The sequence below is a fragment of the Phocoena sinus genome, chromosome 2, assembly GCF_008692025.1.
Source record: "Phocoena sinus isolate mPhoSin1 chromosome 2, mPhoSin1.pri, whole genome shotgun sequence".
In the NCBI taxonomy this organism is placed as follows: Eukaryota; Metazoa; Chordata; class Mammalia; order Artiodactyla; family Phocoenidae; genus Phocoena; species Phocoena sinus.
The window spans coordinates 110,543,275-110,568,597 of NC_045764.1; the positions used below are offsets into that span (position 1 = coordinate 110,543,275).

At 40.2% G+C, this 25,323-nt stretch overlaps 2 protein-coding genes across 10 annotated transcripts in view; both read right to left on the reverse strand.

The window, feature by feature from the left end:
* HEATR5A (HEAT repeat containing 5A) overlaps positions 1–7,896 on the reverse strand; it is a 111,508-nt gene extending 103,612 nt beyond the window's left edge. For 4 of the 7 annotated variants that reach the window (XM_032624377.1, XM_032624378.1, XM_032624374.1 and 1 more), the window contains exon 1: positions 7,608–7,855. The gene's annotated coding sequence lies outside the window, so the exon portion shown is untranslated. Of the gene's footprint in view, positions 1–6,968; positions 7,108–7,607 lie in introns of those variants that run through there. The other 3 variants (XM_032624379.1, XM_032624381.1, XM_032624376.1) reach the window with 3 other exon arrangements.
* Positions 1–25,323, reverse strand: part of DTD2 (D-aminoacyl-tRNA deacylase 2) — a 51,874-nt gene that overhangs the window by 4,188 nt on the left and 22,363 nt on the right. For 2 of the 3 annotated variants that reach the window (XR_004348681.1, XM_032624393.1), the window contains 3 exons: positions 22,224–22,292; positions 19,511–19,596; positions 19,322–19,339 (listed from right to left, as the gene is read on the reverse strand). Coding sequence is in view for 1 of the 3 variants with exons in the window: in XM_032624393.1 (XP_032480284.1) it covers positions 19,536–19,596; positions 22,224–22,292 (130 nt within the window). In the remaining 2 variants the exon portion in view is untranslated. Of the gene's footprint in view, positions 1–19,321; positions 19,340–19,510; positions 19,597–22,223; positions 22,293–25,323 lie in introns of those variants that run through there. The other variant, XR_004348682.1, reaches the window with a different exon arrangement.

The following is a 25,323-nucleotide window of genomic DNA, read 5'->3' on the forward strand; positions in this document are numbered from 1 at the left end:
GGTTTATGTCAAAGAGTGTTTTTTCTATGTTTCCTCTTAGAGTTTTATAGTGTTTGGTCTTACATTTAAGTCTTTAATCCATTTGGAGTTTACTTTTGTGTATGGTGTTAGGTAGTGTTCTAATTTCATTCTTTTACATGTAGCTGTCTGGTTTTCCCAGCACCACTTATTGAAGAGGCTGTCTTTTCTCCATTATATGTTCTTGCCTCCTTTGTTGTAAATTAGGTACCCACGTGTGTGTGGGTTTATCCCTGGGTATTCTATCCTGTACCGCTGATCTATATTTCTGTTTCTGTGCCCATACCATACTGTCTTGATTACTGTAGCTTTCTGGTATAGTTTGAAGTCACAGAGCCTAATTCCCCCAACACCATTTTTCTTTCTCAAGATTGCTTTGGCTATTCGGGGTCTTTTGTGTTTCCATACGAACTGTAAAATTTTTTGTTCTAATTCTGTGAAGAATGCCATTGGTAGTTTGATGGGGATTGCACTGAATCTGCAGATTGCTTTGGATAGTATAGTCATCTTCACAATATTGATTCTTCCAATCCAAGAACATGGTATATTTCTCCAAAGATGACTTATGTCATCTTTGAGTCCTTTCATCAGTGTTTTATAGTTTTCTGAGTACAAGTCTTTCGCCTCCTTAGGCAAGTTTACTCCTCAGTATTCTATTCTTTTTGTTGCAATGGTAAATGGGAGTGTTTCCTTAATTTCTCTTTTTGATTTTTCGTTGTTGGTGTATAGGAATGCCAGAGATTTCTGTGCATTAATTTTGCATCCTGCAACCTTACCAAATTCACTGGTAGTTTTCTGGTGGTATCTTTAGGATTTTCAAGTATAGTATCATGTCATCTGCAAACAGTGACAGTTTTACTCTTTTGCAATCTGGATTCCTGATAAGTCTTTTTTTAAATGCATGCAGATATGACAGCTGTCACATGTAATCTAACAAAATTGTTTCAAATGAAGTTAAAGACAACTAAGTGCTACTAGAGCCATCTTACAGAAAAAACGGAATGAACCTTTTGGCCCACCCAATATATATATGGCACTTGATGTTTCTCAACATCTTTTAAGTATGAACCTTTGCCCCACCTTTACCTTTTTCTTGTTTTGCCCAGCTGGGAACCCTGTGAACTCAGTGTTCTATAGTACACAATCTTTAAATACTAATCATTAAAGACTACTGTAAGTCAAAAAATTTTTAATTCCCTTTCGCTTATACTGTGATAGGATTTTTTAAGAAGTAGAAGAATACGTAACAAGTCAATGTCGCACTTCTGCTTAAAAGTAGCCATTTCTGGGACTTCCCTGGTGGTGAAGTGGTGAAGAATCCACCTGCCAACACAGGGGACACGGGTTTGAGCCTTGGTCCGGGAAGATCCCACATGCTGCAGAGCAACTAAGCCTATGCGCCACAACTACTAAGCCTGCGCTCTAGAGCCCACATGCCAAAACTACTGACGCCTGTGTGCCTAGAGCCCATGCTCTGCAACAAGAGAAGCCACTGCAATGAGAAGCCTGCACACCGCAACGAAGAGTAGGACCCGCTAGCCGCAACTAGAGAAAGCCCACACGCAGCAACGAAGACCCAACGCAGCCAAAAATAAATAAATAAATAAAATTTTAAAAATAATAAATTTATTTAAAAAGTAGCCATTTCTGATTAATATTTTGGATCAAATTATCTAACATTCAGAATTCTAAATATAAACAGAATCTTTTCTACTCCTGGAATATGAGTAAAGAAAAAAATAGTTTTAATTAACCTAGTATATTTAAGATTTATCAGTTCACATAAAAATCTGTGTTACTCATACTTTTAACAAGCTAAAAATGGCTTGTTGCACCATAAATTTAAAAATTTCTGTTTTGGATTCTGAATACAATTCCCATAAAATCAATTTAATCCATGTTTCTTAAGTCATATGACAAAAATCTAACTTGCACCATGCCCCAGGCACAGCACTAATACCTTGTTTTACTATATAATGAAAATACATTCAGTGTACCAAGATTCAAAAAATATTTCCTGCAAACTTGATAGAAATGGCAAGAATGCTGCTTCTCACCACTGCATAATACAAGTCAATAGGAAAGGCAGATACGCTCAACTCCAAAAACTGATGGGGAGCACATCCTATAGGACAGAGAAGCTAGGATGGAATAGGAAAGAAACAGGAGTTATACAGAAATTTATAAGTTGGGGTAAAAAAGGGCCAGAAGTAGGGATGCAATTTCCTTTGCCTTCCTTTCTTGTTTTTCCAAAGTGCTGCAGATTACCATTAGGGACAAGAAGAATGGCAGAAGCTGGATTCGATGAAGGAGATTGCCAATAGGGGCCCCATTTGATGTCCAGCCCTGGGAATTCTCCTTGCAGATTACAAAAGAGAAAACCTTGAAGGGTAAAAGGAAGTATGGGTGGAGGGGTAGGGGAACTGAGCAGCAGGAACCAACTCTAATAAGGAAATGATGGAAAAGGAACTAACATTTCTTGAGGATTTACTTACTAGAAACTTTTAATTCACTATCTCATTTAATCTTCATAACACTGACACTCAGATATTATCATCCTCATTTTACAGATGAGGATAATGAGTTAAGCAATTTGTCCAAGATGAAGATGCTATTTAAGTGGAAGAAAGATTAACGCCTACATCTGTCTAGTTTCAATGTCCATGTTCCTTCAACTACTTTCTACATTCTCTTTATATAGTCTCTAATCACTGCTATTACTGACAGTTAACTGCCATGCCCACCGAAGCATCTAATCTTTATAACTTTGTTCTTTCTTATCACTTCAGTCTCCTCTTAGGTCTCCGATACTTTTAGGCTTTTTGAAAAAGTGTGAGGTCTACTAGAGACATCAACTTCCAGAGGGCCCTTTCCATCTAGACAGTAAATCAATAAGTACTAACAGTGTTAGGTTAGTCTTTGGCTATTCTTGACAATTTTTATCACTCTTCATTCCACAAACCAACTCTTCCACGTCCCCCTGGGAAGAAAGATTTCACTTTGGAATTCCAGAAGGTAAATTTTAAAAGAGAAATTTTACTCTAATATCTCCTACCACACTCAATTTGAAAGTCACTATCTAAGCAATCTCACTACTTGGTACCTAATTATGAATCCAGTAACAAGAAGTACAATAAAAAACAAAAAAAGTTAAAAAAAAAAGATATACAGCAATTGTTTCAAAGATCATGAACTTTACTGACATAAGTTTCTTGTCTCTCAACGCCAGTTTATCCTTAGTTTAGTTTAGACATGACTAATAATCCAGTTATCTGGATTCTAGTTAGGGTGGAGTAGAGCACCATATTAAAAGTGAAGAAGCAAACTCATTGAGAGCAGGAAGAAGTCAGAGCAGTCAGGTATCAGTGATGGAAGTGACCAAAATACTATTTAATACAGGTATTTTAAAAAGCAGGCAATATGGGGATACTTAGTTGAAGAGCAAAGTGCACAAGATGCCATTATTCCCCCAGCTCATCAGAGGCCAGGAATCCTTGCTCCATTTTCCAAAATATCACTGAAAATTTTTGCTGCTCATGAAATCTGCCACCTAGGACTTCCTAGTCAGCCATTAGAGTCCACCTGCTATAGAATCCCCTCCTTTTCCCCCTTCTAACTATTCATGGCTCTTGCACACTGGTTAGCATTCACAGATTCACCCTTAATGCACACTATGGTCTGACATCTTGGCTTTTCCTCACGGTTCCCACTTCTAATTTACAACATATCTTATGAAATGCCTAGTCTATAATTTAGCTACAGCTCTGACTCTCTTGGAGCCCTACCTGAGGGTTCTTGTTTTTTAGCAGACACTGTTTCCTACTCCCTGCCAGATGCCTAAGTAGGCTCTTAACATTGCAAGTGCAGCTCCCTGGAACAACTCCATTATTCCTCTGCTTTCTGGCTGCCACCATCATGGCCCACCCAAGTAATACACTGAACATACCATCTATTACCTCTAACCCCTAGTTGCTCTGGGGCAGCACTCCATAATCAAACTCACTGATATTTCTGCAGCAAAATATAAACATTCACATAAAGGTGGGATAAATAATGACTATAAATAGCTTCATATCAGCTCAGGTGATGTTTTGCTGCCAAATGAGTTAAGAAAAAAGCCTTTTGGACTCTGTAAGTTTATAGGATTTTATACCTGTATATAATTTTCTTATCTTTTTTTTTTTTTTTGCTTTGCAGATTTCCTCCCAAAATATCTTTAAAAAATTTTTGTGCATTTCAATGGGTAATTTCAATTTTCTGATAATTTTACTTACATAAAAAATGTAATGAACAGGGCTTCCCTGGTGGCGCAGCGGTTGAGAGTCTGCCTGCTAATGCAGGGGACACGGGTTCGAGCCCTGGTCTGGGAAGATCCCACATGCCGCAGAGCAACTAGGCCCGTGAGCCACAACTACTGAGCCTGCACGTCTGGAGCCTGTGCTCTGCAACAAGAGAGGCCACGATAGTGAGAGGCCCGTGCACCGCGATGAAGAGTGGTCCCCACTTGCCACAACTAGAGAAAGCCCTCGCACAGAAACGAAGACCCAACACAGCCAAAAATAAATAAATAAACAAATGTGGGGTTTAAAGAAAAAAGAATATTTAAAAAAAAAAAAAAAAAAAAAAAATGTAATGAACAAATGAGGTATTATTATGAATATATACAAAAACATGCATATATTCAACATACAGAAATCCACAAGCACAAGAGAAAAGGATATAGACAGATGCCGTTGTATATCCATAGAGAAGCATAATCTAGAAAATAAGTACAAAGAAGTCCATATATAAAATATTCTATTTAGTGAAGTTAGAACCATACCACAGTTTTAAGGTTAGCAAAAGTATATACTCTGCTTTAAATATTTAAATATCACCTCATACAAGTTTTCCTTCTTTCCTGTCACATAATTAGCTCTAATTTCTTAGGCAGGTAACACTAACATAATACTTTAATATGGCTATATTATGCTTCTTTTCTAGAAATAATTATCTTTTAAGTTGTTACTACTAAAAGAAAATCCCTAACATGACTCAGGATACATGTTCCAGTTTCAATCTGTTGGGTATCTGTTTAGAGGGTTCCAATTTCCAATTTGGGTCTTGCTGTATATATACGTTTGACTTCATGCTCACAGTTACACTGTCAATAATTTTCTGTCTGATCTTTTAATCAATGTCACTAGATTCATGGTAAAAAAAAAAAGTCTGAGTAAAAATAACTTACTGTTACTTGTGAAAAACACAAATATTAAAAAGAGACTTTACTAAATGAAAAAAAATTCCACATCAGATCTAAATTAAAACTAAAATTATAAAGTTGTTAGAAAACATGTAAAAATTCTTCCCTTTCTCTAGCCTTCCAAAAGGCTAGAATTGTTGAAATTAAAAATTATTAGGTAAATATAACAGAAAAGGCATGACCTTTTTCCATCATTACACATCTAGGATGTGGAAGCATTTATGGGATCCAGTAGTTCACCTAACATAATGAAAATGATGAAGAATTAAAACTGAACTTAACCTACTTCCTCCCACAAAAGATATAGTGATTAAGAGTTTACAGAGTTCTAGTCCAGGGTCAGCAATTTTTTCCTGTGAAGGACCAGAGAGTAAATACTTTAGGCTGTGTGGACCACACAGTGGCTATCACAACTACTCATAAACAATACATAAACAGCCATAAATAGATGTGTGGTTATGTTCCAGTACAACATTATCTATAAAAACTGGCAGCAGGCTGGATTTGACCCACAGCCTGTCAATTGCTGACCCCTAGTGTAATCCAAAGAATTTAACACTACAACTAGACAAAGGATTCAATTAAATTATATAAACAAGTCTCTACTAATTCCTTAGGCCTCAGTTAATTCATTTCTTAAATGAAGTTTAATAACAGTTTCTGCAGTCTCCTTAAAATGCAGAAATGCTTTTATGTGAGAGGACTAAGGTCCCACGAAGGGGCTGTTCAAACCCATCAACTATACTATGGATAATTAATGAAACACAAGAGTCAATAAAGCCTTTTTAAATAAATGCCGATGTCATTAAACTGGTTAATCAGGATTTAGAATAAACGAATTTTAGAATATGAAGGGACCTAAACAAATCCAGAGTTTAATCTTTTATTTTATTCAAAAGATAATTAAGAAAAGCTCATAAAGGTTATCAACTCTCTCAATCCCCTTCTTGAAATAAAGGTGAATGGAAGAAAGGAAGATACGTGTATTGCTTAAAGACAAAAGTTCTTATATTTTTTCCTTAGAGAACGTATTATTAGTGCAATTTAAAATTTTTAAGGTACTTTGGATTATGTATTTTCTGTTCTTAAGTCAGATACAATGATAAACAAAAAAAAAGAGAAAAGTTAACAAAGATCCATAAACAGCAGTGGAGGAGCTTAAGCTAAAATTCAGGTCTCCCATCAGTTTAGGAATCTTCCCATACTATAACTATCTATATAAAACAGCTGTACTTTTTCCAACTGTCACTATTCTTGTTATAAACTCTGCCTGCTTACCCATTTCATTAAAGGGGAAAAAAATCTATGGTATTAAAATGTAAAACGAATCTCGACTTCAATGCTGATCTAAAACCACTTTCTCAAAGACATACTTTCTAAAATGTTTGAAAACGAAACTGGGCAATTCTCCTTTCCCCATCCACTTAATCCCAGCTCCAAGCACACTTTTTCCTTACACTATAATCTCGCCAGAGTATTTTCTCTGACAAAGTTCAGAACCCTATTTATGGGCCCCTTTTTTCCCTTTTAACGTCTTCTCTAGGCTGTCAACTTCCTTAAGGGCACTGAGCCTGCACATAAAAGATGCTGAGTATTTGTTGAATAAATGACTGCACATAAAAACAGTGTATAACTATGACCTTTAATAAAGGAGCGCAAATCATTTGACACCTATTCTCTGACTTGACAGTTACAAAAGTCATCTTACCTTGCCCGAGGTATACATTACTGTGACTAGTAAATACCATAAAGCGCTTCATAAAGTTTCCAAAGACTTTATAATCCTTTGAAATGACACTGTGCTGGCCCAAAGTAGGGTAAGAAGAAATGCTTCCTCGTACTAAGCAAATGCTACCCCGGCAAAGGCTTGCTTTCCTTGCGAGAAGGCACTGTCCATAATCCACTCCACTGCTCCCGGAAACGCGCCTCCAAGGTTGCGCGCGGGCGTTCGGAGAACCTCTCCCGAAGCTCGGGTTGGGGCCCCGCTCCCGGCCAACCCCCGGCGCGGCGGGCGCCGCCAGGGCGGGTCCGGGGAGTGGCGCGCCGGCGAAACGGGCTCCGACCTTCCGACCTTCCCCGCAAGCCTGGGGGCTGCCGCCGGCGGCCAGAGTCCACGCCTACCTGTTGTGCACGGGGGAAACCAGACTTTCCCGGAGCCCAAGAGGAAGAACGGAGTGCACGGCTACTCTGCCATCCCCGCGCCGCACTTCAGCCCCTCCTCGGCGGGCTCCGGCCCCTTCGGCCAGATCACCTAATCCCTCGTCCCGTTCCTGCTCCCGGGGTCCCAGCTTTCTCCACCGCTTCGCTGCCGCGACCACCCCGGGGAGCTTCAAGCCGCTCAACTTACAGTGCAGGCCCCGGTGTGTGGTTCTTCCCAGCCAGCAGGCAGCACGGACACCGCCCCCTCGCGCCGGGAGCTGCCTCCACTGCGGGGATTCCCGACTGCTCGCCCCCGCGGTCCCCCACGACCACGACTCAGCGACCGTCCCAGCCTCGCCAAGTTATCGGATCCACAGCGCTGGGACTCACAGGCGGTAGCGACGGCGGGAGGGGCGCGCGCGGGGCGGGACTGAAAGCTCGGAGCCTGGAGTGCGGCGGGAGCCAGCGATTGGGAACGCGCCCCGCACCGCGCCGAGGCCCCGCCAGCCGGCCGCCGAGCTATCGAGCGCCCACACTGGCAGGCGTGACTGCTCCACCTCCGAAAGAGCGATGGCAGAGACTGCGGCCTAGATTGAGGCCAGGGCAGCGTCTTTGCAGTCTGGAGAGCTTGGCCACACCCATTTTTGTTTGTTTTCGACGCTACCCAGAATCCTTGGGGCATCTGAAGTCTAAGACACAACTGGAGCCTGTAGAAATTCAGGCAGGGAATGCCGTGGGTGTAGGTGGTGGAATGGTAGACTGGGAAGGGGCCTTAGAGAGCCTTGTGTCCTACAGCCCGAAACTCTGGGGCCTGACGTAAAGTAGCTTGCTCAAGGTCACACACCCAGTCACTGGCGGAACTGGGATTAACAACCTCTTGGCTCCAAGTCAAGTGCGTTTTTCTAGTATACTCAGCATTTTGAACGTAATTTTTCAATTTTGATTTTGAAACAAGCACAAGCTTACAGAAATGTTGCTAGTACAGAAAACACTATTCTTTCCTGAACCATGTGTGATCTAAGTTGCTGACACAATGCCACATTGTCCCTAAATACTTTAGTGTGTAGTTCTACTAATAAGCACCTCTATTACATAATCACAATGTAACTATCAAAATCAAAATATTTATGTGATACATTATGTTTTGCCAGTTGTCCCAATAGTGCTCTTTATGATGAAAGGATTCAGTTCAGGATCAAGCACTGTACTTACTTGTATCTTTAGTCACCTTCAATCTGGAACACTTCCTTGGTCTTTCTTTGACTTTCATATCCTTGATACTTGTGAAGATTCCTGGCCAATTATTCTACAGAATGGCCTTCACTTTGCATCTGTCTGATGCTTACTCATGATTAGATTCAGGGTAGATGTCTTTGGCAGGACTCTCAGAGAAGTGATGCTCTGTTCTTCTCATTGCATCCTGTGAGGTGGCACATGATTTTAATGTCTCATTACGGGTGTTTATTTCAATAAGGTAGTGTCTGCCAGGCTTCTCCAGTAGTTACTTTTTTCCTTTTTGTAATTAGGAAGTATTTTGTGGGGGAAATTCTTTGAAACTATGTACATTTTTTTGTTTCTCATCAAACTTTCAATTAATTTATTTCTATCAGTATGAATTCAGAGTTTCCTATTTTATTAAATGTGTTATAATTCATCATTGTTTATTTTGGAGTTCAAATTGTCCCAACTTTGGTCAGTGGGATTCACCCATTCATGCTGGCTTCTGTGTCTTTGTGTGTTTTAAATCCTTTCACAATGTATTATTGTAAAACATTTTTTAAATACAGAAAATTGGAAAAAGTTTTATATAACATATATCTCACCATCCATATTATTCATTAACATTTTACTATTCTGTGCCCTTTTGACACACCTCCATCATTCTTTGAGTAATCCTTTACTTTCTGGCACCTGGATGCAGCCATTTATCCAGGAGTGTCGGTTCCTTTTAGTGGAGAATGGTATTTAGTTAGTTAGTTTGTTTATTTATTTATTTATTTATGTTTGGCTGCATTGGGTCTTCGTTGCTGCGCACAGGCTTTCTCTAGTTGTGGCGAGCGGGGGCTAATCTTCATTGCAGTGCACGGGCTTCTCATTGTGGTGGCTTCTCTTGTTGCGGAGCACAGGCTCTAGGCGCGCAGGCTTCAGTAGTTGTGGCACACGGGGTCAGTAGTTGTGGCTCGCAGGCTCTAGAGCGCAGGCTCAGTAGTTGTGGTGCATGGGCTTTGTTGCTCTGCAGCACGTGGGATCTTCCTGGACCAGGGCTCGAACCCATGTCCCCTGAATTGTCAGGCTAATTCTTAACCACTGAGCCACCAGGGACGTCCCCAAGAATGGAATTTAGAAGCACGAGGCATGCTCACTGCTACTGAGGTATCACTGCTCAGGCTGTCTTAGGGTTTGTAGCTAAGGAATATTTGTACATTCATACACATATACAGTGCATCTATATATGTATACTCACACATTACACATTTATAGCTAGATTTCTTTATTTAACTATGTATGTTGAAAAACCACATGTTCACAGTAATACCTCCAATCCAGCATCACACAGTTTATTCTAGTTTCCTCCCTTCCACATTTGTAACTCCTTTCTCCTACAGAAAGAATGCTGGATCCTGTTATCTTTGAGATATTTACTTGTTTGAACACCTCTCCTATATTTAAGCAATCACCCATTGCTGCCATCTCTCCCTTTGGAGGATGCTGCGCTTATCCCACTAAGGTTCTGAAACCCCAAAATCCCTCTCCACCCTGCTCAGGCTCCATCCCTTGCCAAGCATCGCTCTAGGCACCCTCCTTATCCCACAAGTGTGTGTGTGTGTAGGGTACTGTAAACTACGCTGAGAAAGATACAAAGATATTCTAGATCCTGAAGGAGAGAGCAAATGCTGTGAAGTCCAGTTGGGAGGCTCATGAAAGGTTTAAAGAAAGAGATGGCATTTAAAGTGGGCTTTGAAGAATGCATAATAATGGATGAGTAGGATATACTCTGTAAGATACTGAAATAACTCTGGAAAATAATTTGAGCGCAAAATTATTTATTCTTGGCCAAAGCAGAGAAAGTGATTCATTTTGACTGAGTATGTGATACAAGAATAACAACACTAGAATTTTAGAGCTGGAAGGGATATTATGTATCATTGAGTCCAACCATTAATTTTACAAGGGATTCAAAGATGAAAGTCATTTGAGCCCAAGTGACTAAGCGAATTAAATTAGGAGGAGGAAATAATAAGTTTAATTGTAAACACATCACATTTGAAGTGACAGTAGAGCATCCAAGGAGAAATGGAGGACTACAGCTTAGAAGAGGGTTCAGAACGAGAGCACTAGATTCAAAATGTTTCTACATGGAGTGAACAGCTAATACAATGAAAGAGAAAAAATAAAGAGAGAAAACGACAAGGACAGAACTCTGAGGAACAACCAGTTTAATTTTAACCAGGTGGAAATGTTTCACCTCTCAACTACTATTATACTTTGTTCAATCTCAAATTGAGATTTTAAGTCACAATAAAGAAGAAGCTGGGGGGGACCTTGAAGATGGCGGAAGAGTAAGACGCGGAGATCGCCTTCCTCCCCACGGATACACCAGAAATACATCCACACATGGAACAACTCCTACAGAACTCCTACTGAAGGCTGGCAGAAGACCTCAGACCTCCCAAAAGGCAAGAAACTCCCCACGTAACTGGGTAGGGCAAAAGAAAAAACAGAGACAAAAGAATAAGGACGGCACCTGCACCAGTGGGAGGGAGCTGTGAAGGAGGAAAAGTTTCCACACACTAGGAAGCCCCTCCGCGGGCGGAGACTGCGGGAGGCGGAGGGGGGAGTTTCGGGACCGCGGAGTAGTGCACAGCGACGGGTGCGGAGGGCAAAGCGGGGAGATTCCTGCACAGACGATCGGTGCTGACCGGCACTCACCAGCCCGAGTGGCTTGTCTGCTCACCCGCCGGGGCGGGCGGGGCTGCGAGCTGAGGCTCGGGTTTTGGTTTTGGACGGAGCTCAGGGAGAGGACTGGGGTTGGCGGCTTGAACATAGCCTGAAGGGGTTAGTGCACCACGACTAGCCGGGAGGGAGTTCGGGGAAAAGCCCGCACCTGCCGAAGAGGCAAGAGACTTTTTCTTCCCTCTTTGTTTCCTGGTGCGCGAGGAGAGGGGTTTAAGAGCGCTGCTTAAAGGATCTCCAGAGAAGGGCGCGAGCCGCGGCTAAAAGCGCGAACCCCAGAGACGGGCGCGAGCCGCGGCTGAGGGCGCGAGCCCCCGAGACGGGCGCGAGCCGCGGCTGAAAGCGCAAACCCCAGAGACGGGCGCGAGCCGCGGCTAAAACCGCGGACCCCAGAGACGGGCGGGAGACGCTAAGGCTGCTGCTGCCGCCACCAAGGGCCTGTGTGCGAGCACAGGTCACTCTCCACACCCCTCTTCCGCGGAGCCTGTGCAGCCCGCCACTGCCAGGTTCCCGGGATCCAGGGACAACTTCCCCGGGAGTACGCACGGCGGGTCTCAGGCTGGTGCAACATCACGCCGGCCTCTGCCGCAACGTCACGCTGCCTCTGCAGCTGCAGGCCCGCCCCGCACGTAGTGCCCCTCCTACCCCCATCCCCCAACCCCCGGCCTGAGTGAGCCGGAGGCCCCGAATCAGCGGCTCCTTTAACCCCGTCCTGTCTGAGCGAAAAAACAGACGCCCTCCAGCGACCTACACGCAGAGGCAGGGCCAAATCCAAAGCTGAGCTCCTGTGAGCTGTGAGAACAAAGAAGAGAAAGGGAAATCTCTCCCAGCAGCCACAGAAGCAGCGGATTAAAGCTCCACAATCAACTTGATATACCCTGCATCTGTGGAATACCTGAATAGACAAGGAATGATCCCAAATTGAAGAGGTGGAATTTAGGAGCGAGATCTATGATTTTTTTCCCTTTTCCTCTTTTTGTGAATGTGTACGTGTATGCTTCTGTGTGAGATCCTGTCTGTATACTCTTGCTTCCACCATTTGTCCTAGGGCTCTATCCGTCCATGACTTTTTTTTAAAAATTCTTTTTCTTAATAATTAAGTTTAATTGTGATAACTTTATTATACTTTACCTTCGTTCTTTCTTTCTTTCCTTCCTTCCTTCCCTCCTTTAGACAACGAATCACCCCAAATTGAGGAGGTGGTCTCAGGGAGCAGGATTTATGATTTTTCCCCCTTTACCTCTTTTTGTGAAGGTGTATGTGTATGCTTCTGTGTAAGATTTTCTCTGTATAGCTTTGCTTCCAACATTTGTCCTAAGGTTCTATCCGTCCCTTTTTTTTTTTCTAAATATTTTTTAATTCAATAACTATATTATACTTTATTTTATTTTTACTGTATCATCTTTCTTTCTGTCTTTTTTCCTTCTTTCCCTCCTTCCTTCCTTCCTCCCTCCCTCCCTCCCTCCTTTCTTTCCTTCTTTGCTTCTTTCTTCCTTCCTTCCTTTCCTCCTTTCCTTCTTTCTTTACTCATACTTCTACTAATTCTCCCTACTTTTTCTCCCTTTTATTCTGAGCTGTGTGGGTGAAAGGCTCTTGGTGCTCCAGCCAGGAGTCAGGGCTCTGCCTCTGAGGTAGGAGAGCCAACTTCAGGACACTGGTCAACAAGAGACCTCCCAGCTCCACATAATATTAAACGGTGGAAATATCCCAGAGACCTCCATCTTAACACCAGCACCCAGCTTCACTCAACGACCAGCAAGCCACAGTGCTGGACAACCTATGCCAAACAACTAGCAAAACAGGAACACAACCCCACCCATTAGCAGAGAGGCTGCCTAAAATCATAATAAGGCCACAGACACCCCAAAACACACCACCAGACGTGAACCTGCCCACTAGAGAGACAAGATCCAGCCTCATCCAGCACAACACAGGCACTAGTCCCCTCCACCAGGAAGCCTACACAACCCACTGAAACAACCTTAGCCACTGGAGACAGACATCAAAAACAACGGGAACTACGAACGTGCAGCCTGCAAAAAGGAGACCCCAAACACAGTAAGATAAGCAAAATGAGAAGACAGAAAAACACACAGCAGATGAAGGAGCAAGATAAAAACCCACCAGACCTAACAAATGAAGAGGAAATAGGCAATCTACCTGAAAAAGAATTCAGAATAATGATAGTAAGGATGATCCGAAATCTTGGAAGTAGAATGGACAAAATGCAAGAAACAGTTAACAAGGACCTACAAGAACTAAAGATGAAACAAGCAACGATGAACAATGCAATAAATGAAATTAAAATCACTCTAGATAGGATCAATAGCAGAATAACTGAGGCAGAAGAACGGATAAGTGACCTGGAAGATAAAGTAGTGGAAATAACTACTGCAGAGCAGAATAAAGAAAAAAGAATGAAAAGAACTGAGGACAGTCTCAGAGACCTCTGGGACAACATGAAACGCACCAACATTCGAATTATAGGGGTTCCAGAAGAAGAAGAAAGAAAGAAAGGGACTGAGAAAATATTTGAAGAGATTATAGTTGAAAACTTCCCTAATATGGGAAAGGAAATAGTTAATCAAGTCCAGGAAGCACAGAGGGTCCCATACAGGATAAATACAAGGAGAAACACGCCAAGACACATATTAATCAAACTGTCAAAAATTAAATACAAAGAAAGCATATTAAAAGCAGCAAGGGAAAAACAACAAATAACACACAAGGGAATCCCCATAAGGTTAACAGCTGATCTCTCAGCAGAAACCCTACAAGCCAGAAGGGAGTGGCAGGACATACTGAAAGTGCTGAAGGAGAATAGCCTGCAACCAAGACTACTCTACCCAGCAAGGATCTCATTCACATTTGATGGAGAAATTAAAACCTTTACAGACAAGCAAAAGCTGAGAGAGTTCAGCACCACCAAACCAGCTTTACAACAAATGCTAAAGGAACTTCTCTAGACACGAAACACAAGAGAAGGAAATGACCTATAGTAGCGAACCCAAAACAATATATAAAATGGAAATAGGAACATACATATCGATAATTACCTTAAATGTAAATGGACTAAATGCTCCCACCAAAAGACACAGATTGGCTGAATGGATACAAAAACAAGACCCTTATATATGCTGTCTACAAGAGACCCACTTCAGAACTAGAGACACAATCAGACTGAAAGTAAGGGGATGGAAAAAGATATTCCATGCAAATGGAAACCAAAAGAAAGCTGGAGTAGCAATTCTCATATCAGACAAAATAGACTTTAAAATAAGGACTATTAAAAGGGACAAAGAAGGACACTACATAATGATCAAGGGATCGATCCAAGAAGAAGATATAACAATTGTAAATATTTATGCACCCAACATAGGAGCACCTCAATACATAAGGCAAATACTAACAACCATAAAAGGGGAGATCAACAGTAACACATTCATAGTAGGGGACTTTAACACCCCACTTTCACCCATGGACAGATCATCCAAAATGAAAATAAATAAGGAAACACAAGCTTTAAATGATACATTAAACAAGATGGACTTAATTGATATTTATAGGACACTCCATCCAAAAACAACAGAATACACATTTTTCTCAAGTGCTCATGGAACATTCTCCAGGATAGATCATATCTTGGGTCACAAATCAAGCCTTGGTAAATTTAAGAAAACTGAAATTGTATCAAGTATCTTTTCCGACCACAACGCCATGAGACTAGATATCAATTACAGGAAAAGATCTTTAAAAAATACAAACACATGGAGGCTAAACAATACACTACTTAATAATGAAGTGATCACTGAAGAAATCAAAGGGGAAATCAAAAAATACCTAGAAACAAATGACAATGGAGACACAACGACCCAAAACCTATGGGATGCAGCAAAAGCAGTTCTAAGGGGCTTCCCTGGTGGCGCAGTGGTTGAGAATCTGCCTGCCAATGCAGGGGACACGGGTTCGAGCCCGGTCTGGGAAGATCCCACATGCCGCGGAGCAACTGGGCCCGTGAGCCACAGCTACTGAGCCTGCGCGTCTGGAGCCTGTGCTCCGCAACAAGAGAGGCCGCAATAGTGAGAGGCCCGCGCACCGCGATGAAGAGTGGCCCCCGCTTGCCACAACTGGAGAAAGCCCTCACACAGAAACGAAGACCCAACACAGCCATAAATAAAATAAATAAATATTTAAAAAAAAAAAAAAAAAAAAAAAAAAAAAAGCAGTTCTAAGGGGGAAGTTTATAGCAATACAAGCCCACCTTAAGAAGCAGGAAACATCTCGAATAAACAACCTAACCTTGCACCTCAAGCAATTAGAGAAAGAAGAACAAAAAAACCCCAAAGCTAGCAGAAGGAAAGAAATCATAAAAATCAGATCAGAAATAAATGAAAAAGAAATGAAGGAAACAATAGCAAAGATCAATAAAACTAAAAGCTGGTTCTTTGAGAAGATAAACAAAATAGATAAACCACTAGCCAGACTCATCAAGAAAAAAAGGGAGAAGACTCAAATCAATAGAATTAGAAATGAAAAAGGAGAAGTAACAACTGACACTGCAGAAATAAAAAAAATCATGAGAGATTACTACAAGCAACTCTATGCCAATAAAATGGACAATCTGGAAGAAATGGACAAATTCTTAGAAATGCACAACCTGCCAAGACTGAATCAGGAAGAAATAGAAAATATGAACAGACCAATCACAAGCACTGAAATTGAAACTGTGATTAAAAACCTTCCAACAAACAAAAGCCCAGGACCAGATGGCTTCACAGGTGAATTCTATCAAACGTTTAGAGAAGAGCTAACACCTATCCTTCTCGAACTCTTCCAAAATATAGCAGAGGGAGGAACACTCCCAAATTCCTTCTACGAAGCCACCATCACCTTGATACCAAAACCAGACAAGGATGTCACAAAGAAAGAAAACTACAGGCCAATATCACTGATGAACATAGATGCAAAAATCCTCAACAAAATACTAGCAAACAGAATCCAACAGCACATTAAAAGGATCATACACCATGATCAAGTGGGGTTTATTCCAGGAATGCAAGGATTCTTCAATATACGCAAATCTATCAATGTGATAAACCATATTAACAAATTGAAGGAGAAAAACCATATGATCATCTCAATAGATGCAGAGAAAGCTTTCGACAAAATTCAACACCCATTTATGATAAAAACCCTCCAGAAAGTAGGCATAGAGGGAACTTTCCTAAACATAATAAAAGCCATATATGACAAGCCCACAGCAAACATCATCCTCAATGGTGAAAAACTGAAAGCATTTCCACTAAGATCAGGAACAAGACAAGGTTGCCCACTCTCACCACTCTTATTCAACATAGTTTTGGAAGTTTTAGCCACAGCAATCAGAGAAGAAAAGGAAATAAAAGGAATCCAAATCGGAAAAGAAGAAGTAAAGCTGTCACTGTTTGCAGATGACATGATACTATACATAGAGAATCCTAAAGATGCTACCAGAAAACTACTAGAGCTAATCAATGAATTTGGTAAAGTAGCAGGATACAAAATTAATGCACAGAAATCTCTGGCATTCCTATATACTAATGATGAAAAATCTGAAAGTGAAATCAAGAAAACACTCCCATTTACCATTGCAACAAAAAGAATAAAATATCTAGGAATAAACCTACCTAAGGATACGAAAGACCTGTATGCAGAAAATTATAAGACACTGATGAAAGAAATTAAAGATGATACAAATAGATGGAGAGATATACCATGTTCTTGGATGGGAAGAATCAACATTGTGAAAATGACTCTACTACCCAAAGCAATCTACAGATTCAATGCAATCCCTATCAAACTACCACTGGCATTTTTCACAGAACTAGAACAAAAAATTTCGCAATTTGTATGGAAACACAAAAGACCCCGAATAGCCAAAGCAATCTTGAGAACGAAGAAAGGAGCTGGAGGAATAAGGCTCCCTGACTTCAGACTATATTACAAAGCAACAGTAATCAAGACAGTATGGTACTGGCACAAAAACAGAAAGATAGATCAGTGGAACAGGATAGAAAGCCCAGAGATAAACCCAGGCACATATGGACACCTTATCTTTGATAAAGGAGGCAGGAATGTACAGTGGAGAAAGGACAGCCTCTTCAATAAATGGTGCTGGGAAAACTGGACAGGTACATGTAAAAGTATGAGATTAGATCACTCCCTAACACCATACACAAAAATAAGCTCAAAATGGATTAAAGACCTAAATGTAAGGCCAGAAACTATCAAACTCTTAGAAGAAAACATAGGAAGAACACTCTATGACATAAATCACAGCAAGATCCTTTCTGACCCACCTCCTAGAGTAATGGAAATAAAAACAAAAATAAACAAATGGGACCTAATGAAACTTCAAAGCTTTTGCACAGCAAAGGAAACCATAACCAAGACCAAAAGACAACCCTCAGAATGGGAGAAAACATTTGCAAATGAAGCAACTGACAAAGGATTAATCTCCAAAATTTACAAGCAGCTCATGCAGCTCAATAACAAAAAAACAAACAACCCCATCCAAAAATGGGCAGAAGACCTAAATAGACATTTCTCCAAAGAAGATATACAGAATGCCAACAAACACATGAAAGAATGCTCAACATCATTAATCATTAGAGAAATGCAAATCAAAACTACAATGAGATATCATCTCACACCAGTCAGAATGGCCATCATCAAAAAATCTAGAAACAATAAATGCTGGAGAGGGTGTGGAGAAAAGGGGACACTCTTGCACTGCTGGTGGGAATGTGAATTGGTTCAGCCACTGTGGAGAACAGTATGGAGGTTCCTTAAAAAACTACAAATAGAATTACCATATGACCCAGCAATCCCACTACTTGGCATATACCCTGAGAAAACCAAAATTCAAAAAGAGTCATGTACCAAAATGTTCATTGCAGCTCTATTTACAATAGCCAGGACATGGAAACAACCTAAGCGCCCATCATCGGATGAATGGATAAAGAAGATGTGGCACATATACACAATGGAATATTACTCAGCCTTAAAAAGAAATAAAATTGAGCTATTTGTAATGAGATGGATAGACCTAGAGTCTGTCATACAGAGTGAAGTAAGTCAGAAAGAAAAAGACAAATACCGTATGCTAACACATATATATGGAATTTAAGGGAAAAAAATGTCATGAAGAACCTAGGGGTAAGATAGGAATAAAGACGCAGACCTACTGGAGAACGGACTTGAGGGTATGGGGAGGGGGAGGGGTGAGTTTTGACAGGGCGAGAGAGAGTCATGGACATATACACACTAACAAACGTAGTAAGGTAGATGGCTGGGGGGAAGCAGCCGCAAGGCACAGGGATATTAGCTCGGTGCTTTGTGACAGCCTGGAAGGGTGGGATGGGGAGAGTGGGAGGGAGGGAGACGCAAGAGGGAAGACATATGGGAACATATGTATATGTATAGCTGATTCACTTTGTTATAAAGCAGAAACTAACACACCATTGTAAAGCAATTATACCCCAATAAAGATGTTAAAAAAAAAAAAAAAAAGAAGAAGCTGTATTATAATTAATGAAAAGAACACAGCTTTCAAATCTGGAGACTTGTGTTCAAATCCTAATTCCACCACTTAGTAGGCCTGACCTAGAGAAAACTGCTTCATATCTCAGTTTCCTCACTTTATTTTTTTTTAATTTTTTAAAATTTATTTTATTAATTTTTATTTTTGGCTGTGTTGGGTCTTCGTTGCTGTGCACAGGCTTTCTCTAGTTTCGGCGAGTGGGGGTTACTCTTTGTTGTGGTGCGCGGGCTTCTCACTGTGGTGGCTTCTCTTGTTGCAGAGCACGGTCTCTAGGCACGCGGGCTTCAGTAGTTGTGGGTCACGGGCTCTAGAGCGCAGGCTCAGTAGTTGTGGTGCATGGGCTTAGCTGCTCCGCGGCATGTGGGATCTTAGTTGCTCCAGAGCAGGGCTCGAACCCGTGTCCCCTGCATTGGCAGGCAGATTCAACCACTGGGCCACCAGGGAAGCCCAGTTTCCCCACTTTAAAATGAGAATAATATCTCCCTCTCTGAGGTGTGCTGAAGATTCAAAATATAATCAAAATAACTGGCATGTTGCCCATTGTGAAATGATAGCCAGCATTATTAGGCACTTACCTTATCTCTCTACTCCCAACTTACTTCAGCTTTTGTCAATACACTTGGTGTCACTGTTGGGCACACAGAAGGCACTCATCAGATATCTGTTGAAGGAATGGAGAATTTTACATACTTTATATTTATCCTATAATGCACCATACTACATCTTCTTGGCTTTCTATAAAGGAATAATTTTCCCCACCAATAAATGAAGCAATCTTAGAAGTAGAATTGTTGGTAATTAATGGTGTATGTAAAAATGATGAAGTAAACCAGTAGTTACCCATTTGACTGGCTATGTGATATCTCACTTTAAGTTACTGTTCAAACCCATCTGATACAACTCTAGGTTCCAACCACTATACATTTGGGAAACTGAAAATGATAGATTCCCTTTAAGATTCCTTTTACCCCTGAGATTATAAAATTCTATGATACTAGAACAGTACTACCCAAACAATGGGACTCTCGTATACCCATGTAGCTCTATGGTCTTGCTCTAGATTGCACTCCTCAAGATGTTAACAGTTGTTCCTTTAAAAAGGCATTCTTAAATAAATTTGAGAAACACTATATGTTAACATTTTATAGCCGTTTCTTAAAGAGTCATTAGGCATATTAGTAGGCTGCATTTCAAGCCGTGTTTCCCAAGCTTATTTGACAATGGAATATAATATCTTAAAAAAAAAAAAAAGGAATGCACACTAATATCTTTTAGAACTAGTGTTCCTGGGAGCAGACTTTGCTCAATGTTGATGAAGCCATCGAGGAGACTGGAGTGTACATGTGGAAAGCTCATGTCACAAAACTCATGGGCTGGGTACAGCTTCCACTCTGTCGATTTCAGTGTGATCTTAAGCCTGAAATGACACTGATAGCCCTCACTCCAACAAAAGATCTGCTGGCCTTTTGTGATACAGCTTTCTACTTTTTGGTCTATCAAGCATTATTTGTCAATGTACTGCTGAGCTTGCTGTAGTATATGACAGCTTTTAACACTAAATTTCCATTAAGAACTTTTGGCCACGGGCAGGATTTTCTTCAGTAGGCAAACTACCTCTATAAAAATTCAGCCAAGAAGTACTTACAACATAGCACAGACCTTGATGCATGAGGGTAAGTAAGTAGTAGTAGACAATCTAACCTGGAAAGAAGCAGTTAAATTCAGGGCTGGTGCTTCTAAGGAGGAATACTGAGCAAAGGTAGATCTGTAACTACATATTTGATGATACTTTACACAAGAATCGACTGCAATTATGTTCATACTTGACTAGGACCCCTAACATCCCTTCCAACTTCTCATTCTCTGATCAGATTAAGAAATACAGTGTTTGATTTTGTTCCAAAGTTGCTATCATGTATTTTATAAGCAAATCAATTTACGTCTTTGGGCCTCAATTTCCTCCTCTGGAACATGAGCATGTTGTACTAGAGGATCGCTAAGATCTCAGTTTTAAAATTCAAAGATTCTATTGTTATTCTTAAAAAAATCCCTTCAGGGTAAATAGAGTAGTTATTATTTGAAAGAAATAGAAACCAAATCCCAGAATAGGTAAGTAGTTTGTCCATGTTTGGAACAAAATTCCAGAAGTAAGATTTTAAAACCAGGCCTTCTGAACCCTTGTCTGATATCTTTTCCATAGTATCATAGTACCACATATATTAAAAACTGTATAAAATATGTTAAATACCTTTAAAAGTCTTTCTTTTTTAGGTATGTGATCACATATTTATTTTTAAATATTATTATTAACATCAACTTGAAAACACAATCTTTTTTTAAACTCAGGGAAACAAAGACATAATCCTACTACCTCCATGAAATTATTTTCATTTATTTGGTTTTCTTTTAACTGTTACTCATATGTCAAGCAAAGTCCTATGCATATGGCACATCAAATTTGTATTCATACTAATTTTATTACCATTGGCCATATAAACATCAGTTCCTGGGTACGACATTGCTAACACTCAATCACATGGACCTGAGGGCTGGGGGAAAAACTGCTGTCTCCTGCCTGTAGGGACGAGTAATTGGCAAGGAGTGAAGAGGACCTAAAATGGTTCTGTACTTTGCTATGATACCGCTCTTCCTTCATATCTGCCTTTAAAATCTCATGGCTAGGCACTTACCTGGTGGTCCAGTGGTCAGAACTCTGCGTTTTTGTTTGTTTCTTTCTTTTTTAAATATTTATTTATTTGGTTGCGCTGGGTCTTCATTGCAGCAGGCAGGCTCCTTAGTTGCAGCATGTGGGCTCCTTAGTTGTGACATGCGAACTCTTAGCTGCGGCATGCATGTGGAATCTAGTTCCCTGACCAGGGATCAAACCCAGGTCCCCTGCATTGGGAACACGGAGTCTTGACCACTGCGCCACCAGGGAAGTCCCTGGACTCTGCGCTTTCACTGCTGAGGGCGCAGGTTCAATCCCTGGTTGGGGAAGTGAGATCCCACAAGCTGCAAGGGCGTGGCCATAAATAAATAAATAAAATCTCATGGTTAGAATCATTCCTCTGGCTTTCATAAAAGAAAGACAAGGAAAGAGACTTTAGGAAGTCAATGTTGAATGCTATAACCAGAGATGGGAGAAAAAATCCTGGAGATCTCCTCTGACTCCTTTTTTAATACAGTTTTCACCTTGGAAGACAGGGCAAATTGTGACCCTGAAGAAGTGAACAACAGGACAGGAAGGTTTCGGTGGTAAGGGGGAGTAATGGGCAGCAACAAACTTACCGTGGCCAGGGAGAGAAGGCTCTGGATGATGGGATCCAAAGCTGACTCCAGGAAGGGGGAAGGAGGTGTCTGTGGGGAATCAATAAAAGTGGGGCTGAGAGGAATGAGAAGACTTCTTGGTCAGCTTGTCAATTTTTCCCTGCCAGGAAGTTCCTGATGGGAACCACAGGAAACACAATCATAAGCCAAATGAATCATGGAGTTTATCAAGGTGAAGGAGCAAAATTCAATGACTTTAGTGGCTCGGTTCTAAACATGAGCCAAAACCTAAGGAATGGGATAGGTCAAGCCAGAGCTAGGACTGAAGAAGCATATTACACAAACACTTAATTTCAGCTGCAAGCTCTTTAGGCAAGTACACTGTTTACCTGTAGACAGGCAATTTAAGAGAATAATTTAGTGCTTTAATTTAGGAATGTTTCATCCTTTATAAGTAGCATATAAGATATCCCACCAAAACCTTATTCACCAATTGCAGACATTTGAATGTAAAAACTTATGATGGATGATCGTCCACTCAAAAATTAAATGCCTTTGAATAATAACCACATGAGATAATGTGATGATTCAAATAATTTGTTGTAAAATTCATAATAAGATTATTTGTCTAGCTCAAGAAATTGAATTTACCCAGTAAAAGGGAAGAACTCTAACTGGTTGATAAATAGTATTCTTGCTGAATTATCATACATGAGGAAAAACTATATACAATATTATAAAAAATACTTATGGAAATTCTTATCAGTTACTGTGTTTATGAAGACAGATCTATTACAACTTCTTTGGGACACAATATTCTTGAAGGAAATAAAAATTAGTTTATATGGCAAACTTCTTGTTTAGTTATAAACTTAGAATAGAGAACCTTATCTAGATGTGAATATTTAACTGACCACTGTGAACAATAGCTAGAAATTAAATTAACCATATAATATAGTTAAGATAATCAGTGGAGCCAGAGTCACAGATCAGAAAGAAAAAGAAAAATGTTAATAATATGGAATAGAATTACATACTCTCGAACTCAATTTGTTAACTTACAGGCGTTCACAGACCAGAGCACAAATCCATTTATAGACCATACTTGCTCATCTTAATAATATTTTATTGACTTACACCTTTTCTCCTTTTGTCTGCTTCCTCTCCCTTATGCTCCCTGAGATCAAAATTTAAAAATAAACTTTGTCTTAAGTATTATGATAAAATATTGTTTTTAAAAAGCCAAATATAAAATCTTTATAACTGAACAATGCTAAAATATCAGTGTTTTATAAACAAAGATTATAAGGGAATAAATAAAAATGAAATAATGATATTTGAGCAATGAGCATACAGGCTTTTTAATCTTTTCATTATCTGTAATTGTGTTTATTACTTTTAGCAAAAAAAAAAAAAAGCATTTTTTAAAGATTTCTTTTTGCGATTTCCAGGTGTAATTTTCCCCCTTTGGAAAGGTAATTGATACATAGTAGTTGCTCAACGTAAATTTGATGAATAACTATGCAAAATGGCAACTACAACTGCTGGCAGATCTTCTTTAGAGAAGCCAAATGCTAACACTGGCTGTGGTGAAGTAAGGGTAAAATAAGTGAGTATTTACTCATCCACCTGCCCAGGGGCTTCTAATTAACTATCCCTGAGACTGTTATTAGTAGGGTGCCCATATAATTTATTGTCTACTGGGACACTTTTATTTTGTGGTACGCGGGCCTCTCACTGCTATGGCCTCTCCCGTTGTGGAGTACAGGCTCCGGACGCGCAGGCTCAGCGGCCATGGCTCACGGGCCCAGCCGCTCCGCGGCATGTGGGATCCTCCCGGACCGGGGCACGAACCCGTGTCCCCTGCATCGGCAAGCGGACTCTCAACCACGGCGCCACCAGGGAAGCCCTGGGACACTTTTGAGAGGCAAAGGGGAGCTATTTATGAATATGCCAGGTTCCTAGATATGACACCTAAAGCACAAGCAACCAAAGAAATAAATAGATTGGACTTCATCAAAATTTAAAACTTTTGTTATTCAAAGGACATTATCAAGAAAATAAAAAGACGGCTCATAAAATGGGAGGAAATATTTGCAATCATTTACTGATAAGGGTCAAGTATCTAGAACATATAAAGAACTTTTATAATTAACAATAAAAAGACAAATAACCCAATTAAAAAATGGGCAAATAATTTGAATGGACATCTCATATCTCATGAAAATATGTTCAACATTGGTCATTAGGGAAATGCAAATCAAAACTATGACATACCACTTCACAGGCACTAGGATGGCTAAAATTTTTTTAAATGGAAAATAACAGGTGTTGGTGATAAAGTGGAAGAATTGGAACCCCCATACACTACCAGTAGGAACGTAAAATGATGCAGCTGCTTTGGAAAACAGTTTGGCAGTTTTTCAAAAAGTTAAACATAGAGTCACCGTATGATCCAGCAATTCACTCTTGGTATATGTTCAAGACAATTGAAAACATACATCCACACAAAAAAATTGTACTCGAATGTTTACAGCAGCATTATTCATAATTCATAAAAGCCAAAGAAGGAAACAATGCAAATGTCTACCGATTGGATAAATGTATAAACAAATGTGGTATATCTATGCAATGGAATATTATTTAGTCATAAAAAGGAATGAAGTTTTGATACATGCTACAAAGGACATGGGATGAACCTTGAAAACATTATGCTGAATGAAAGAAGGTGTATGCAAAAGGCCAAATATTGCAAGATTCCATTTACATGTACTGTCCAGAATAGGCAAATCCATAGAGATCAAAGTCAATTAGTGGTTTATAGAATCTGGGGGTAAAGTGGAAATGTGGAGTGACTTTAATAAGTATAAAACTTCTTTTTAGAGTGAGGAAAATGTTCTGGAATTAGATAATGGTGATGTACAACCTTATTGCAATATTGTACAATACAACAATATTGCACCGCCATGTGAATATACTAAAAACCATTCAATTAGACACTTTAAAGTGGTAAATTTTATGGCATGTGAATTATATATTAATAAATAAACAAACAAGTAAGAAAGCTGGACCAATGTGGGGAAGTGGAACTGAATTATGGTCATTGTAGATCAGGCAATCA